The 18,076-nt window shown below is 37.7% G+C and overlaps 1 protein-coding gene across 2 annotated transcripts in view; it reads right to left on the bottom strand.

Moving 5' to 3' along the window:
• Window positions 1–1,690: 1,690 nt before the first annotated feature.
• The window catches only part of MTBP (MDM2 binding protein), a 28,120-nt gene continuing 11,734 nt past the window's right edge, over window positions 1,691–18,076 (bottom strand). For both annotated transcript variants that reach the window (XM_074577746.1, XM_074577747.1), the window contains exons 14-22: window positions 16,838–17,002; window positions 16,354–16,447; window positions 14,793–14,948; window positions 12,120–12,215; window positions 8,359–8,625; window positions 7,025–7,271; window positions 5,740–5,853; window positions 3,928–3,993; window positions 1,691–2,386 (exon numbers count right to left, since the gene is read on the bottom strand). In XM_074577746.1, the coding sequence (XP_074433847.1) occupies window positions 2,351–2,386; window positions 3,928–3,993; window positions 5,740–5,853; window positions 7,025–7,271; window positions 8,359–8,625; window positions 12,120–12,215; window positions 14,793–14,948; window positions 16,354–16,447; window positions 16,838–17,002 (1,241 nt within the window). In that variant the 3' untranslated portion in view covers window positions 1,691–2,350. The remainder of the gene's footprint in view (window positions 2,387–3,927; window positions 3,994–5,739; window positions 5,854–7,024; window positions 7,272–8,358; window positions 8,626–12,119; window positions 12,216–14,792; window positions 14,949–16,353; window positions 16,448–16,837; window positions 17,003–18,076) is intronic.

The following is an 18,076-nucleotide window of genomic DNA, read 5'->3' as shown; positions in this document are numbered from 1 at the left end:
TATGTTTCCCTAAGTGCTTTCCTGCTGATCATTTCAGGCCAGCCTTTGCGTCGACAGTATTAATTAAAACAATAACCGTTGGGTTCTACTTGCTCATAAAGTAAGACAGAGAGTATCTAAATCCAGGGCTCACTGTGGACACCACAGAGAGGTAAGGGAGGAACGAGAAAATAATAGAGAATAATTTTAAAAAGCACCTTTGTATAGAAGTCCTTCTACAGATACATGCGGATAGTTTTTAATTAAAAAAAAACAGCTAAAGATTATTAATTACTTTCTGGAAAAGGATTTTTTTTGCTCATGGCAGCAAGCCATAAGCATGTTATAAAATGTGGAGTTTCTGTACTTTTCCTTATCAACTTATGCATAATTTAACTACAATTTTTTTTGTAATTACAAGTATATAAACCCCCCCAAAATTAAGTAGGAAATGAAACTTTCAGTAGCGTGCTTTAGTATTTGGACAATTGTATCAGCGCTCAGGCTGAAGAGATGAGATTATAACTTAAGTCTTTCTTCTCTCTCTATTTGGAAGTAGAGACTTTCTTTATGCAATATTGGGTGTTAAGGAAAATTAATATATTGATTAATTTCTTGTTTTAGCTGAAAAGCATTTTAAATTTAACATAGTACAAGTGTAAGTGTTCACGTATTTTAAAGTGTTTGTCTCTAAGCATATTCATACAATTACATGAAGAAACAATTTCTGTCTTGAATGCAAAGAAGTGTGAGCCATACGCAGTAATTAATACATTGGAGCAGTTTCATGCATGCACTTATTAAATAATTTTTTAATTATCTACCCTCATTGTGTTTCTGTTTCACCAAATCAGTAAAGCCCTTGAAGTTATTAACCTGCACGCTATGAATAGGTCGTGTTGTGCAGACAAAGGTAATCCCGCTCCGGAGCAGTCGTGTTCTAAGACACCCGTTGTGCTCTCTAGAGCCCACGGGCACAGCAAAACAGCTCCGGAGCTCTCCTGCGGCCGCTCAGGGTGCGGATAAAACAAGTACACCCGCAGATAAAAGGTCTTGAAGAGCTCAGGAGAACAATACACACTGGAACAAGGGAACAGAAGAGTTAAATGCAAGATCTCATTAGACACCATAAACCTCTGTAGGGCTCGGCTTTACACAAGATACACTTAAGCAAAGAATAAATGTCACAAAGTCAGGAAGGCTCCTGAGAGAATGAGTAGATTTTACAGCGTTAAGTCTAACCTACACGTGGTTCAGTTGAATTACTTTTTCATAATATTAAATTTCATTTGTATTAGTGTTGCTTAATCCATTTTCCTTCCAGGAGAATATCGCAAATGCTAACGCTGCACCTCTATCAATTTTAAGCATGTTAGTTTATATGACGCATAGGAAATCCTTACACTGAAAGTTGTAAACCAGATTTGTTTTGGTAGGAAATTCTCATCTCAACATAATGTTAATTTGAATAATTACAGTAGTACAAGCCAGGCACATGCCTGAGATTTAGGCAAACAGAGGCTGAATTTAGTATTTTCCTGTGCTTGCAACTCAGGTAGAAATTCTTCTTTCCGTTACATTCCACTGTCGCATGCCAGCTCTTTCACAGCTCTCACAATCACCGTTACTGCGATCACTTTGATTTTCTCCTCTCCCATGAAAAGAAATCTCAGAACTCTGTTATGATTTGTTCTAAGGAGTGTTACAAAGAGTACACATGAAATTATACCGGAAATTCAGCTTGTAAAACAATGATCCTTTCTTTAATGGGACCTTGCATCGAGTTTCAAAAGACATGTTTGTTTTGTTTTTCTCTTATACTACAACACAGAGATAACTGTGACTCAAATTCTATTTGCTTTCCACCTGCAGAACAGGATCTGTTTTTAATTATTCTATAAAATGTCAACGGTCGACGCTGTAAACAGCAGTTTATATAACAGCAAGTAGTAATAAATAGCAGAGAGGTTTTCACGCAAAATGGTAAAACAAAGTAGTTTTGTTATTAAAATTAAATCTGGTGGGGTTTTTATTCACATAAAAAACAAATATACTGGTTGAAAAACATACTAAGCTTTATCAAACCAAGTCAAGCTATATTCCTTTTAACAATGAAACATAATAAATACGCATATAAAATAAAAACCTTTTTCATTTGAATTTTTTAAAAAATTAAAACTTTCACTATAAAAAGTTTCAAAACGTGCTACTGTGCTTGAGAATTGAGTCTATATAATTACACCGACCAGAGTCCTTCCGGCGCGTAGACACGCGTGCGCACGCGTTCGGCAGTGTAACGCTTTTCTTACAATCCGAAGTGCTCTGTCTCTGCCGTTTGGAGGAAGGCGTGAACAGCAGCCGGTCAGTGCCTCTACTTGCCAGCCTTCTCCAAAACCCATTCAATCACCTGGGACAAGAAAGGAGAAAACAAATGATTTACACAACTGCGGTTCTTGAAAGCAGCTTGAGAACCTCTCATACAATTTATCAATTCTTTCTTTATCACCGCCTCTATCACCACCCCTGTGGTGTTTACTGAACCGGATTTAAAAGTAATCCATTCAAAAGGAGAGAGCGTTGTTAGCAAACCGAGAGGATTCAGCGTTACCCAAGAATTGTATTTCATTTTACAGAATGCCCTGCCTTTAGAAAAAGGCATTTTGGATCCCCTGAATTGAGCTACTTCACCCCATGCTCTCCATGCACCAGGCAACAAGGTGCAGGCACAACGCTATACAGCTAGTGTTCCAGCACAAAAAATTCCTAAAGCCACAGAGGAAAGAATAAAGGATAATTTGTGCTCTGCTGTATCCACAACCATTATTACTGCTGTTTCCCAAACTGGGTAGCTGTTCAGACCACTGACTGGTCCTGGGCAATTCCATTTTTTATAAAGCAATTTCAACGTATTCTCAAATGCAGGGAGAGGTGGCCAGCTTCAGAGATGCCCAATTTTAACGCCTTTTTGCCAACAGCAAACATACGTAAAACTACCAACTGGCCTCCCCAGGCAAAGATGGTGGTGAGAAACAATATATACCGCCAATATCCCAGTTCCACACAACCCGTGTAGTTTTTGAAACCTTATGATCTGTAGTAAGCAATTCACGAGGGAACTGAGTACAGAACACAATAAATATTCCTCTCGTAGAATAAATTCTGTGGGGATCTAGCAGTTTTCCATAAGAGTTCAGATTTTCTTATTTAACTACCCCAGTCCAAATCCTTCCATTTAATTTATGATTTTGAAAACTGTACTGTAAAGAGTCACGATACTTTTTTTTTTTTTAAAATCACGGAGTCACTTCAGCATGATTTAAATCAGAGAGTTAATTAATTTCTGGAGGACAGGAGTATTTACTCCTGTCATTTGCTCTGTGCTACTGTTCACGTAAGTCCCACCTTACACACAAATAAGGTCATCTGATAGCTCCTGCGGTTACATCTGTTCCCAAGCCTAAAATTACTGATTTTCATTGCTTATTTTAAGAAATTAATTTCTTTTTATAGATCCATTTACTGCTTCCTAACCTTTGAAACGAAACGTTATTTCCTTCAACACAAGGAAAGAATAATTCCCTAATGATCCAGGCTTCTCACAAATGAAGAAATATCTCATCTCTGCTTTTTTTTTTTTTCTCTTTTTTTTTTTCCCCAGTGACATGGAAACATTTATTGCCTTCACTTCCATTTCTCGCTGTGGCACATCATATTGGCAGCTATAACTAGAATATCATCTAAAACCTGAATATACGCAACCGGAAATTTTGCTATGGGACTACTGATTGAGAGAGTTTTTGTGAGATCAGAGAGTGAAATGAGACCTGCAGCCAAAGGAATGCATCTCTTCATCTCTTAAAGCTATGGACTAAACCATTCTACAGCCAAGCTGCCACAGCTGCATTTATCCATCGCTAGTTACAGGAACAAATAAACAAATGGTCTTACCTGTTTAGCATTGTTATTTGCAGTTTTCTTCATTTCATCAAGAAGTCCTCTAGAAGTTTTAAGATCCTAAATATGAAACGCAAAGCCACAGAAATTAGCAAACTCATACGCTTGTTCTAATTTGGATTATAACAGCCCTAATAACCAGGGGCAGAAGCGTGTGTTACTCTTTCATCACCTTGTTCAGAAGAATTATTTAACTTTGTTTCTTTTTTTTTTTTTAAAGAAAGAAATAATCTAAATCTATTCCAACGGGTTGCTGCTTTCCCTACAGCAATCCAAACCTAGTACCCAAGTGTGCAGTTGGCCACATTTTTCCTAACCCTCCACACACTTCCAGACATGTCTTTTTTTTTTTTTTCTTAAATGATAGTTAAAATTCTTACACTCTTGACTGAAATCTTATTTCTACATAAACATGGAAATCAACCGGGCACTTAGACTGCAATACAGAGTTCTGGCAAAGAACAGAAAAGAGGACATGGAGAAAGAAAATCAGTGCGAGAAAGGAAAAACCTAGAACAGTTTGTCTGTTTTGCAGTCCAATTAGCCCAACCTAATCCACTCTCTTAAACAAAGCACGCACGTAACTTTGCCTAAAGAGAAAGGAAAACTAGGAAAATTCATTTACTACTTGTCTCCAAAGGAAAATGATACCACGTTTCTGAAGCACGCAGCACAGAAAAGGATTCAAAGGGCTCCTACGGACTTGGGGCTGCAAGACAGCTCAGGACAACAAAATCCTGCTACAACTCTCTCCCTGTTGGCTTTCTGAAGGACCGGATCACTGCAGTACTCTTCCTTTTCCTCTCCTACTTGGAATGGCACCATCAACCCATCTGATTTGCCCTACTCACTCATCCCTACAGCAGTTCTTTCAGATTTTGGATTAGAAGATTTTCCTTCGGGGCATATTTCAGGGAGATTTTGGGAGCGCTTACAGACTGTGCAATTGTGTTCTAATTATTTAAGATGTTGGTTCTCATCAGCAAGATGTTCTAATTGTCTGTGTAAGCATTCAGCCCTCTTCCAATTGCAACTTCATTTAGCTTAAATCACCTTTACTGAAGCTGACTAAACTGAGTTAGCTCCCAAATAGCGGTAGGCTAAATGAATGCAGATGAACAGAAACAGCCGCTCAGCTTGCGAGCAATAGCTTTTAAACACCCTCCGCTCTAATTTAACCCCGTTTTGTGCCCGGACTGGTAACTAACTAGTAAGTAACTAGTCACTAGAAGTAACATGGGCTGAAGCACTGACTCCTAGGTATCGTGGAAAGAATTCTTATCTCCTCCTAAAAATGAGGTTGATGCAATTCTACATGGCGCTGACAGGTCAGTGTGTGTTAGATAGTTGTGCACATTTACAATGCATTTACAAGGACTTCTGTGAGCATGTCAGGGGACTAGAATTTCTGAGTCAGTTGTGTAAGCTCCCTGTTGAGCCTTAGAACAAGGGAGGAGCTGAGCTGTCACAGTTATGGCCGCGAGACAGCTACAACAGCTAAGGAAGTATAGTATAAGCATGACCTTAACCTACCAGACCATCGCTTTAACATGTTATCTCACATAAAAGACTACTGCTTTGTAAGGCTTAAAAACAAATAAACAACCACCAAAATATATCGTGAAACTTGCTTCTGCATTTGGTAAGGCCAAAGGTTTATCCACATACTCTACAAACTACTAACACATCTTTAGGAAGTACTAGCCTAATCAAGTTTGAATATCCCACAGTCCCTCTCAAGTTTTATTCAGGAATGGATTCACTTAACTAAGAACAAACAACTCTAAGAGCATGTCTTCTAGTTACCTTTAAGTAGAACTTTGATATCTCAAATAGGCGCTGGCTGCATGATGCAAAGCACTTGTGATCCTCTGCAATTCCATGTTTTTGAAGAGTCTTGGCAACCACCTCCTTCAGCATCTTGGAAGCAACAGAAACACACTCAAAAAGTTCATCCCAATTACTGGCATGAAAAATTGTTCAAGGGGGGGAAAGGAAAAATAAAAAAAAAAGAACATCTGATCTTTTTTGATCTTGGCTCTGTTTTTAATCCATTGGCCAAATGCTGTCAACCCACTGACCAAATTTGGGAAGAGTTATTTAACAATCTGTTTCTATTTCCTTCATCTCAAAAATTAAGGAAATGCTTACATGTCAAAGCAATGTAAAGGATCAGTGAATACTCATGTGGAGCTTGGAAAAAAGAAAAAAAATTGATAATGGCTTGGGTTTTCTCTTCCCCAAAATACTATATATATATAAAAATATAACTTTTCTTTATATTGATATTCCCTTGTTTGACACATCCATATTAAAAAAAAAAAATAAAAAAATATAATCAAACACTACAGACCAATTAGGAAATTTACTGTGAAATTCTTTATATCAGAGATGTTTAAACTTTGCTGTAAGTCTGAATGAGTCACACCAATTTACGCTTACTTGGGTCATTCCCAACTTGCCTTTGACAGCACAATGCCAACATTCATGCAGTGCCCTCTCTAGCACCCTGGGATTAATTTAAAATTAGGATCACCAAGTCAGAAACAGTTTTACATACTGTATTTTAAAAGTGGCATTTGTAATATATACAGCTATTAATTAAACATTATTGCATCAAAGTATTTAAATGTTATCTCAATTAATGGACTTGTACAACTACTGGAATATCTTGATTCTCAGAATAGTCTGTTCTTCTACAATGGCTTTGACTGTCCAAGCTGAAACCAGGACACCCTTCCAGCACAGATATTTCTTCGGTGCCTTTAGGTTTTATATTAATTTTCTACATTTCATAACTCCTATTCATTGATATCCATTCCCACCTTTTTTATGCCTAGTTGTTATTCCACTCAGCCTTAATTCCCTGGGCATGATATAATACTCCTTACATACTTTTTCACTGCTTGCTTCCGCAGCACTCTCCTCAGTGCCTTCAGGATTCACTTACACAAGTGAACGGAATGAAATTTAACAGTAACAAATAGAGATGAAGACAGTTCACTTTCAGTTAAAAAATTAAAAGATCAAGTCACATGGGAAGACGTTAAGCAGATGCTTTTTCACTAAGCAATCAACATAAGGCTTTTACCCGTGTATGTTTCTGGGATCTTGATTCCTTAGCCGGCTTTGAAGTCTGGGATTCAGTTGCAATTATGCAACTTCCTGAGTCAACCTTAGTGGTTACTTTGTGGGCTTGACCAGGCTGTTTCAATGGCATCGAAGCTAAGGAAACTGCTCTTTCAGAGCGCTTCCTCGCTACAGCAACTGTGTAGTGACTCCCACTACTCCCGCTTGCCTGAGAGAGGAGGGAATCTGTACTCTCAGATTTGGTTAGCCTGGAAAGACAAAAAAACAAAACACCAAAACATTTTTTGTATCAGAAGAACACTTCACTCACTGATTTGGTCTCTGATATATAGACCCACTACACCTCTGATTAAAAAAGTCTAGAAACGAACTGAAGAAACGAGATAAACTCTGTGGAAGAAGGGGTAGTTTTGCATACGGAGAACAGAATTTGCTGGCCTCCAGTCCCAGGATAAAACAAAACTTCTTGAAACTACCTAATTTCTTTTGGCCCTACAGGGATGTCACAACTCATTTTTAACTATGGGAAGTTGGGCGTTACAATTCTACTGGAACATCATAAATGCTTGATCCTTCAACTGTAAGGGCGGTCGTAATTCTGAAACTCCAATTTATGAAGTGCTAAGTACAATCACATCTTCTTTTCTAACTATTCAGTAAGCTGCAAAAGATATGGATATTCCTAAAACCATACCTCTATTTGAGGCTTACTGTGATTAGATTGCAAAGGGTACCAAACTGGAAAGAAGGAAGAAGTGAAGTATTGAAGTAAAAAGTGAATTCAGAAGTAGTGTTACGTAGCAGTTAATTTTTTATTGATGCAAAGAGTTTGCATCTTCAGAGTGAGGACAAGGTACAAAGGAAAGTCTTAAAAACTAGGCTTCCAGAAAAGATTTTAATAAACAAGGCTGACAATAAGTTTGAATTTTGGTAGGTCACCTTATACCAGCAGTCCTTTGGATTAGGAATTTAATTACTCTGTTTGCGCAGTACTTTCTAAATCTTTAGCTGTTCATTTGTACTGCAACAGCGCTGACAGTTTCGGTCTGAGATGAGCCTATCTGTCATCTTCTCAAAGGCACTTGAGACTGCAAGATACAACCCCAAATATCTTAAAATAAAAGGTGCCTGTGCTGCATGGTTTTGATTAATCTAATGCTATCAATGAGAAGTCACACTTGAGGGAAGAAATGAACCTACAGAAGAGGATTAAACAACTAGAGTATTCATCTAGATAGCTTGACTAAAAACATTTCAAGATGAAAGAAAAGATGCATTTCACAAGAGACCACTGAAATATTTCAAACTAAAGATTTATTTTATTCAGTGCATTACCTTTTCTTGGGATAAAAGCAATCCAAGTCTTTTGATCTGCGTTTTAGCCTTGATGCCTCTGTTTTGAATTCACTTTGTAAAGACTCTCCATCAGGGACACTTCCAGGCTCCGACAAGACTGCGGGAGATGGGAGAGGGCTCAAGACAACCGGCACAGGGCAGCACTCTTTGGTGCAAGTCGTCTGAGTTTCATAGCGAATAAGACGAGTTTGAAGTTCAGCATATCCCACATCTCTCTCTAAGGCTCTTCTGTTATCTAGACAATATCTAAAATTGAAGTTTGTGAGAAATCTGTGAGAGAAAGTCTCTTGTTTTCTTACAATCAGGAAAAAAAAAAAAAACAAACCACAGAACAACTTACTTTTTGACTATCATATAATCTCCAAAACTTTTTCTGTTTGGACTGGTGTATTGTTCTGAAAGATACCTTGAAACAGCCCAGTAAATTAACACATGCCTGATGGATTTAGCTATATTTAAGTCTAACTCTAACTCCAACAAAGAAACTGAATCATACACTGTTTGTAAGTCTTTATCCCGTGGTCTTACGCATAAGATTTCCATGGACGTTAGCAGAATTTTTTCCTTGAACAATAGGATGCTGACAATGGATTTTTTGCTCCTTATAGTCAGCCCTGTGTTACATTTGTATCATCAGTCTCTCCATTTTAAGATTTTACTGGTTTTCATATTCATAGAATAGTTTGGGTTGGAAGAGACCTTTAGAAGTCACCTAGTCCAACCGTCCTGCAGCGGGCACGGACATCTTCAATTAATTCAGTCTGTACGTAACAGATGTTACCCCTGTTAACGTGCCAACCAGTGTGAAACTCCAACAAAACAGCAATGAGGACAGCTCTGAACCCAAATACATGACGAACCCAGCACACCACAGTGGATACAGCATTTTCAGACCTCAGACCTTACAAGCATCCATCAAAACATTAAGATCCAGAAATATATAAAATGATACACTCTAACAAGATAATATGATCATGCAATATCCCTCCGTTTTTTCCTGGGAGAGTGCAACTTTGCTGGCCAAAAATCCCCAACCAACCAAAACAAACAACACGAGATTTCTTCAGTGCACATGCCATAAAAGAATCACATAGGAAATGCCTGAAGAACACATCCCAAAGCATAACGTATGTCATTTTCAAGTTACCAGTGCTTCAGGAATCCCAAAACGCAACGACACTGACATAATTTTAGGAAAAGCCAGGTTTTGCCAAAAACTAGGTTGCTGTGAGATTGTACTAATTGAGTGTAACTATGAGGAAGAACCAACTATGACGAAGAACCGTCACGGTAAGTGTTTAAATGCTATTTAGTATAGATTCTTTGCTAATTGCACTCTTCGGAAATGCAACTTTCAGCTTTGTCTGAGATAAGTACTGCTATATGAGAGAGTCACATTTTTTAAATGCTAAAAATACAGGAGTGTCACTGAACAAGCACAAGCTTCCCAGCTTCCTATTGATTACACAAAGAATAAGCGGTTTAATCAACCAAATCAAAACAAGAAAGTGTATTAAACATCAGGGAGCTGAAAGAGAACAAACGAACAGTGCTAACTCAGTGAAATATACTCATGAGATTGCAACTGTACAAAATGCATCTCAACTGACTTTTCTCTTGTGTAAATTTCCAAGATTCCTTGCAAGAGGCCAGTAACTTACATTACCTCTACCGCAGGGAAAGACAATGCTATTATCAATATTATTCCATCCTTTTCTTAACAAGCATTCCGAACAACGTGAGCTATCTCTCAGCCCACCCTCCAAACTACTCAGCAATGTTTCCTATCCTTAGGAACTCTAGAAATATTCTTTACGTTTATTTCTTAACATGGAGTTACATTAAATTTCTAGATCCGATTTTTCCACTTTTTTCAGAGTATTTCATATTCAGGGAGAAATTCACTTTTCTAATAGCAGACCACTGAATCCATTTGTACAGCTGAGTGAGACTTTCCACGAGAAATAAATTCATTACCTGATAAGAGTAAGTTCTCTTAACTTACAAATTTCAAGGTATTTAATTTTCCTTATTTATATTCTCAGTCCCCTGAGTAATCACATCCCCTACAAAGATAAAAATGTTTTTATCTTTAGAAGTTAAATTGCCATTTTACTCACTCTGCTTTAACAGCAATTACTTCCTCTTTGCAACACAAGATCCAAGTGTTTGGCACAGGTTCATTACATCAGAAATTTGATTTAATCATAACTGCGACTCCTGGTTTTGTTGACAAGACTTTACTTCCAAATATAAATACATCAGCTATGCAGATGGAAACTGCAATCACAACTGCACGGTACAAAACACATCCGCTCCAAACACATCCAAAACACGTGTGTTCCTACGATATGTTCTGGTTGTACAGGTCTAGGTTCCTCCCTTTTGCACTAGTTTCTACCGTCTCATTCTCCTGCTTTCCTCCCTTATTGCTAGCACATTTCCCTTGTAACATTAATGTGCCAGGGTCCCCCTCCTCTCCACAATATCCATGCCTCTCTCTGGTCATATTTTGCTATGAGAAGAGGCAGACATGAGCTGTGCTGTGCCTAATTTGAATTCTTACACGCACTCCCTGCTGAGGTCAGGCAGGTGAACATGCTACCACATACCAACATACACGGGCCAAGTGCTTTCTTCCCGTACCTGGGAGGACAAATCTGCATTTCCCCCACCTACCCACTTGCCTCTCTGTGCCTTTTGTTACAAATCTAAAACGGTTAAGAGGCTCATGAGTTCCCACTTAGAAAAAGAGAAGAAACACACAGCTGAACAGATAGAATGACTGCTTCACCTCCCCAGAGAACGTGGCTAAAATTACCAGATATTAAACATAGGCTTAACCAAACTATTTGTGCAGTTGACAGGAGAAAAATACCAGCGGTATCATTAGTCACATTCAGATAATCTGAGAATGCAATTTTAGGAGGCTGTAGAAATTTTCACCAAGATTGAACTGCCTTGCTTGGTATCCGCTGCATTTCTTAATATATACTGCATTAAGACCAAGAGCCTGTCCATACAGAAGAGTTATGCTGAATTATCTACTCTTGTGTTTGCATATGTACTTTTCCTCTTCTCCTCAATCACAATATTTATATTTTTAGAAACTTTTTTTTTTTTTTTTTTTTTTTTTTTACAGCTACATTATATGATATTTTCCCAATGGACACTTTGACAAATTACGAACGCTGGCTGCCTGGCACTAAATACAGTCCAAACCATATCGATCCTTTCAAAGGTTCTTACCACTAATGCTTGCCTGCTGGTGTTGTTTTCAGGTTCCCTGAACACAGAGTTAGCTTCACAGCAGGTCTCATAAACCTCATGACTACTAGTCTGAAAGTGCCTACAATTTAATATTAAAGTAGAAATTACGTATTTAGTTCATTTATGTGCTGCTCCAGGGACTTGGTATGTACTAATGAACACTCTTCCCCTTGCCACTTCTAATTCTGAATTAAAATTTCCAGAGACACTGAGAGTAGCTACAGCAGTACAACTTAGGAAAAAAACCTAAAAGTTTTTCCATTACCATCAAGGCAGACATGTTGCAATTTAAACCACTGAATAAAATAAAGGTAAAAAAGGGCGAGGTGGCACGTGCAAAGTTGTTCCAATGAAGGAAAAGGATACATGAAGTTTTGCGTAGTTAAGATTCACGTTGCTTGAAATGTTTCTAATTACACCTTGACCAGAAGCTGAAAAATAATTTTGGGAAAACAAACCGGGAAACTTACTCAAGTCCATGATAATGGCATCCAGCTGCTTTTTCGAAAGGCAAACCTCTGAGTTTCCGAGGAGTAAGCTCTGGTGTCAAAAGGAATGCATTTTCACTGAAAGAAAAAAAATACAGATCTATTTTAACTAATTACAGTCAGAAACAAATGCCTTGACATAGGAATACCAAAACAGCATGTCTTGTATCTAAGTTCCTGGGCTGCAGCATCAATGGAAAATTAAATCTTTACTGAAGTGAGAATTTAAGTTCAACTAACTAATAGCTATTGATCCATTATTATTACAGAAGCTCTTAGACATTTCAACCAGTTTAGAGGTCACTGCTCCAAATAATTTATCAATTAAAACAGGCAACAATAACCCCATTTCCCAATGGGGCACCTGAGTGGTAGAATGAACTGAGAGGAACCAGGAACTGACCTCTCATAATCAGTGAATTCCTCCCCTTTAGCTTCAAGTTGTTGTCTCACCTAACAGTCACCTTTCCAAGGCTTCATAACTAATCACTTGTCACCTGTGATACTTGAATTCCAGCTAGTAACACTCTGCAACTTAATCATACCAATGTATTTTAAAGTATATCAACAGGATAAGCCATAGAAAGACAGACAGGAAAAGCTTGCTGCCAGATCCTAGCATACCCTGTAAAGTCACATCCCAATCATCTCTAACGAAGGGAAGAAATGAAGGCAAGACATAGCAGTATCTGAAACTTACACATTGCTTCAAGTTTTATTCACTTAGACTGTCTCTGCACCATTACCACTGGAAAAACTACCCGGGAAAAACATCCAGGAAAGATGCAAAACTGAATCTAGCAAGATGGCCATTTAGAAAGACTGTCAGGCAAAACTCTATCAAATCTCTAGTTAAACTCAAATGTGGAAAACAAGTGAAAACTCCTTTAATTCACCAGTCTCTCATAAAATCTCTTTTTTTCCTTCTGTTGGTCAGGGAAATCTTTGGGTCTGTAGTCACTGTGCTTGAACATCTACTGTGCAAAGCTACTAATCCAGAGAATCTAGGCAGAGCACCTGCTAGAGGATGAGCAGCTAGTACAGAGTTCTGCTGGACACAACAGTAACAGCAACCCGGTACATCAGAAAAGGAATGGTTCACCATCTCCCAGACAATAACTTAGCTATGGATTTTCATAGGTTTTTCCAGTTTCTTTTTGGACCAAGCAGAATACATACATACATACAGAAGTCACTGGAAGCCCTTACAGCCTTCAAGCTTTATTATCTAGTATCTTGATTTTGGCTTTACACTTCCCTTAGATATCTAAGATCTCTAAGAATTATGAGAGACTCACATTACAGTAAGGTACTACAAAGCGAAGGTTTCATCATCATACTTCCTCGTATCAACTGGCAGAAATCCAAGCAAAGTGGGGCAACCGCCCGCAAATTCAACCCTCACTCAGCTATAGCTCAAAGCAAATTACTCAAGAGAATCAAAGTATTCTGTGCTATAAAGCTTCTCTGGAGGCTTTGAAAAATCAGGGATTAAAAAAAAATAATTTTGTAGTCAACAAATTATTCAGATATTTCCCACACAACTAATCGGAATTAAAATATTTTTCATTATAGACAAAATCCTAAATCATCTGCACTCATTAACTAACAACTCTGTAGGAGACTCTCAATCTTCACTGTGTATTTTCCAACTCAATTGAAGATATTCTGAGTGGGGAATTCAAGCGAGTTTCAAAACTCCAATAAGTATTCTCCAAAATCCTACAGAACCTTTCCCTCTCAAAAGCTCTCTTAATTTATCACATATAATGAAGTTTAAAAAAAGATCGAGGGCTGTATCCAGTAATTCCACTATGTATTCTATTATTCAACGTTAAAAGGGTCAACAAATATAACTCTAGTGAATGCAAAGATCGTGTTGCTTACCTAGCAGTCTGTGACACACTGCATAAAAGTATAGACCCTGCTTCTACAAACACTATCTGACTCTCATATAGGTTGGCCATAACTCTAACAGATGTTCAGAACCTGATAATTACTCCATTAACTCCTTGTATCAATCTTCTTGCTGAAAAAGCAGTGGTTAATACACTAATACTTAATAGCAGACACACAAGGATGAATACTTGCAGTCAGAGTAGACAAGCTTCCTTTAAGGAGCACTTTACCACATAAGAATATAGACAGGAATGCTGGCCAGCATGAGATGAGACAAATGTAGTTAAATAGGCTCAGCTATTGCCCTTTTTACACTTTGTCTTCCCACCTAGTCTCCCCTCCACTGAATGAAAGAAATCCCACCAATAAAATTAAGGTTCTGCCACAGTAACTTGTGCTTTGCTGGAAATACTTTTTAAATGGACATGTATGGTGGTGGTGGCAGCCTGTAGCGGAGCCATGGCAAAGGTCTACTTTGCACACTTTTGCACATCAGGTGATTATTTTGTTAGTTAAATGCAGAGGACCAACATCATCATCTGCAGCCACTTCAGATTCTGAAAGAACTAAAACGCAACACCGACTGGAGGACTGTAGCAGTTGAGTTCACTGTCAGACACACGATGCAAGGATGTTGCAAGCTACAAACTCAAATCCAGTTAGGCCACTCTGAGACTCTCACTGGGTCGTTGTTCACATACCCCTACATCAGTTCTGAGTATAGTCTTCAGTGGCTTTAATATGATGGATTCATACCGTTTGGGAATTTGTAGTGGCTGAAGATCACCAACTGGTAGCCCTTCTGGCGTGAAATACTTCAGTAATTCTTTAGCGTCGAGCAATGTCAATGACTCCCGCTGGCTGTCTTTATGCCCCAGCAATTGTTCAGATGAGTGTGCAAACATAGAAACTCTGAAAACAGGGAAAGAAAACAAAAAAAAAAAAAGCAAAACCAATGGTTTTTTTTTTTTCAATATAGTAATCTTGTTGCATTAAAAATAAAAAAAAAATAAATCACTGCTAGGCTGGAGCAACTAAGCTTATTTCCAAAGTAAAACGAACAAGGTTGCTCCTTGAACATTTACACCAATGTTCATGATAAACTACAGTTGATGCAAATTCTCTACCACCCTACTGAAGAAAGTAATTTCTTCAAGGTTTTATAGCTTAGTTACAAAATAGAACATGGGAAGAACATTCTTCATCCTTTTTTTCCGTTTACAGACCCGTAAAATCAAATATTAATTCCTGACTTAGGGGGAAAAAAAAAAAAAGCAAGAGACATACAATATGCATCAAAGGAACCATAAAGCCACTACTGCATTCAAGTCTCCATTTTTTTTTTTGAAGTGTCTTCAATCAAGTATAGCAAATAGCTCTTTTCTACTGTTAAGCAACATGCCGTACGCCGATTCAGGATAAGAAGATAATCAGTTCAGAATATAATGAAATAAACATTAACTGATTATGAAACAGAAAGGTCTGCAGGAAGCTTTTCAGAAGCTAATTAGAAGGAAGAACTTTACCCATTTGAGAAACAAAAACCAATAATAACAACAACAACAATAATACCCATGAGAAAGCAGAGATCTTAACGTGAGAATTTCCGACATGCAAAACTCCAATCTAAGCCCATCTGAAAGACAGAAATGGGATGGAAGTGACTAAGAAAAAGGAAGTTGGACACCTTGCTCTAAAGATCTGTCAGCAAAAATGTTAAGACCCAGCAAAGATCATTAAGTCTTACGTAAAAGCAAGAGCTAAACTAAAATCAACAGGCTGTATTAAGTGATGCAAATGTCTACAGGCTTCAAACACCGCTGAAGGAAAAAGAAAACCAAATATAAATTTCAAACATAAACCAAATATTTGAGATCTGATACCAAGTCCTGACTATTTAGGAAATAAAAGGAGATTAGAAACACATTATACATGCTGACAAAAACTGCTGTACTGTGTTAATTATTTATGCCCCAGGGCACGTTGGGGGGAAAAAAACCCTTCTGTATGTTTTTTCAACTATAGCTGCTATTTTCTAGTAGTGCTATTTTGGTAATTTAATTTTGGAACTATGTTACTTTTAGCTAACTTTCAGCTGCATTTTTTTCAATAAGAATCAAAACAATACTACTTTAAATACCAAGAAAATACACCTTCGGAAATTGATAGAAACTTAGTTTTAGCCTTAAGCAATGTTTCCTGTGAAAGATTATCAATATGTTTGAAAACAGTTTACAAAATGGCTGTCAACATACACAGCTCCTGTAGGGTGATGTTCGACAGCCACTACAAAGAATCTCCAGTATTTAACCGTTACCTCATTTTTTGTTTGTTTTTTTCAAAGTTTTCCAAATTCTGAAGAACGTGTCTTTCTGGCCACTCCAATGGATTTGGCTCCATTAAATCAGATCCTGCAAGAAATATATGGTGGATAAGCCTTAACTGAAGAATCTTATTCTTTAAAGAAATATTTACGTACATATACACTGCTTTTTTTATACACATATATATCTGTATGTGTATATATTCCTTTATATATATATAAAAATATACAGATATAAGGAAAACCTGCCTGGTGCTGTGATCAGAAATGTTTTCTGCATAGTTTTTGTTGTCAACGAGAAGAAAGGAAATAGTTAACGCAAGGGTAATTTCAGTTTGCAAAAAAAGCCTAGAAAGCTGCTTTACTTTTCCTTCTATTTTTCTCTCTTGGTAAAAGATTCTCCTTTAAGTATAAAATTGACAACAGGTATGAAAACACACCAAAATAAGCAGTGTATTTTCTAAATAATGATACTTACCAGAAGTCACAGTGCACGACCTAGTTTTATTGGCAACCTTCTGTCGAACAGGTTTAGGAAGACGAGTGTTGCACAGGTCCAGAAAACATTCTCTTGTAAGTTCTAACAAGCTTTTGAACTCATCAGTAGAAATAACTGGAGGCTGCTCGGTCAACTCCTTTCTCTCTATAAAAGGGAAGAGAAAGAAAGAAAAGCTACTACACCTGCTAAGTAACAAAAGAATAACTGGAGCCTGTTAAAAATTAAACAAACAAAAAACTCCCCACCCCAAAACAATGACACAAGTAAGTTAACGCGACACTTACTACTGTAGCCTTACGCAAGGCATGGACCGTCTACTCCAATGGGAGGTGAAAAAAGTTAGCAGTGAGAAGAGCTGAAATCACATGTCAATCACCCTTTTACGGTCCTTCAATTTCTTCATATGTGCATTTCTGAGTATATCCAGGTTTGAATCCCCCAGAGACAAACATCTGGACTTGCTGAACATGAAAAGCTCCAGTCTGTAGAGCCTCCTACCCACCTATTTTTACCACCATTGCAGGAGTGTGGCTCCAATGTAACTGACACCCTGTTCCGGTCTTTTTGGCTAGAATATCAAAGGTCAGGTAATTCTGATATGATTTAGGATGACTAGCAAATCCCAACTGCTCCTATTCAGTCTTCACCCTCATGGAGAATGGGTGACCCACTCAAAACACAAGCTCTAAGGCAGCCCCAAGCTCAGGGTTGAGGTAGACAGGAAGCTGAGAATGACTGCAAGTTGGCGGGGGTGGGGGTGGAAGACAAGAGTATTAGCAGAAATCTTATTTTCCTGAAACTGGTACTTTGTTAATGATAATACACTTAAATTATCTTCACAGTATGCCATTTTCAATAATAATCCTGACAATCTCTCAGAAGCATTTTTTGTTTTAAATTGAGTCTTTTTGAGCAATGGACTTAGACAAAAAAAATCAGAACAGTCAAATGTACTTCTCTGCAAAGTCATGAAAATGTACAGAGGGTGACTTTTCAGTTATTATTACGAATGATGTATCATGATAAATGTAACCAATCTCCAATGCATACTTCTCCTCTGCTGTTCACCACTTTTGCAAGAAAGAATAAAATAAAAACCCCCAAAACAGAATTCTTATTTTTGTAGAAGGTGCATCCATCGGTAAGTTTTTATGGGGAAAAAAAGCATAAAAAAGCAAAGTAGAGAAAAAGTTAATTACCACAGAATTATTCCAAAAG

The sequence above is a fragment of the Larus michahellis genome, chromosome 2 (assembly GCF_964199755.1).
Source record: "Larus michahellis chromosome 2, bLarMic1.1, whole genome shotgun sequence".
Lineage (NCBI taxonomy): Eukaryota > Metazoa > Chordata > Aves > Charadriiformes > Laridae > Larus > Larus michahellis.
This window is presented reverse-complemented; position numbering and strand designations above follow the sequence as displayed.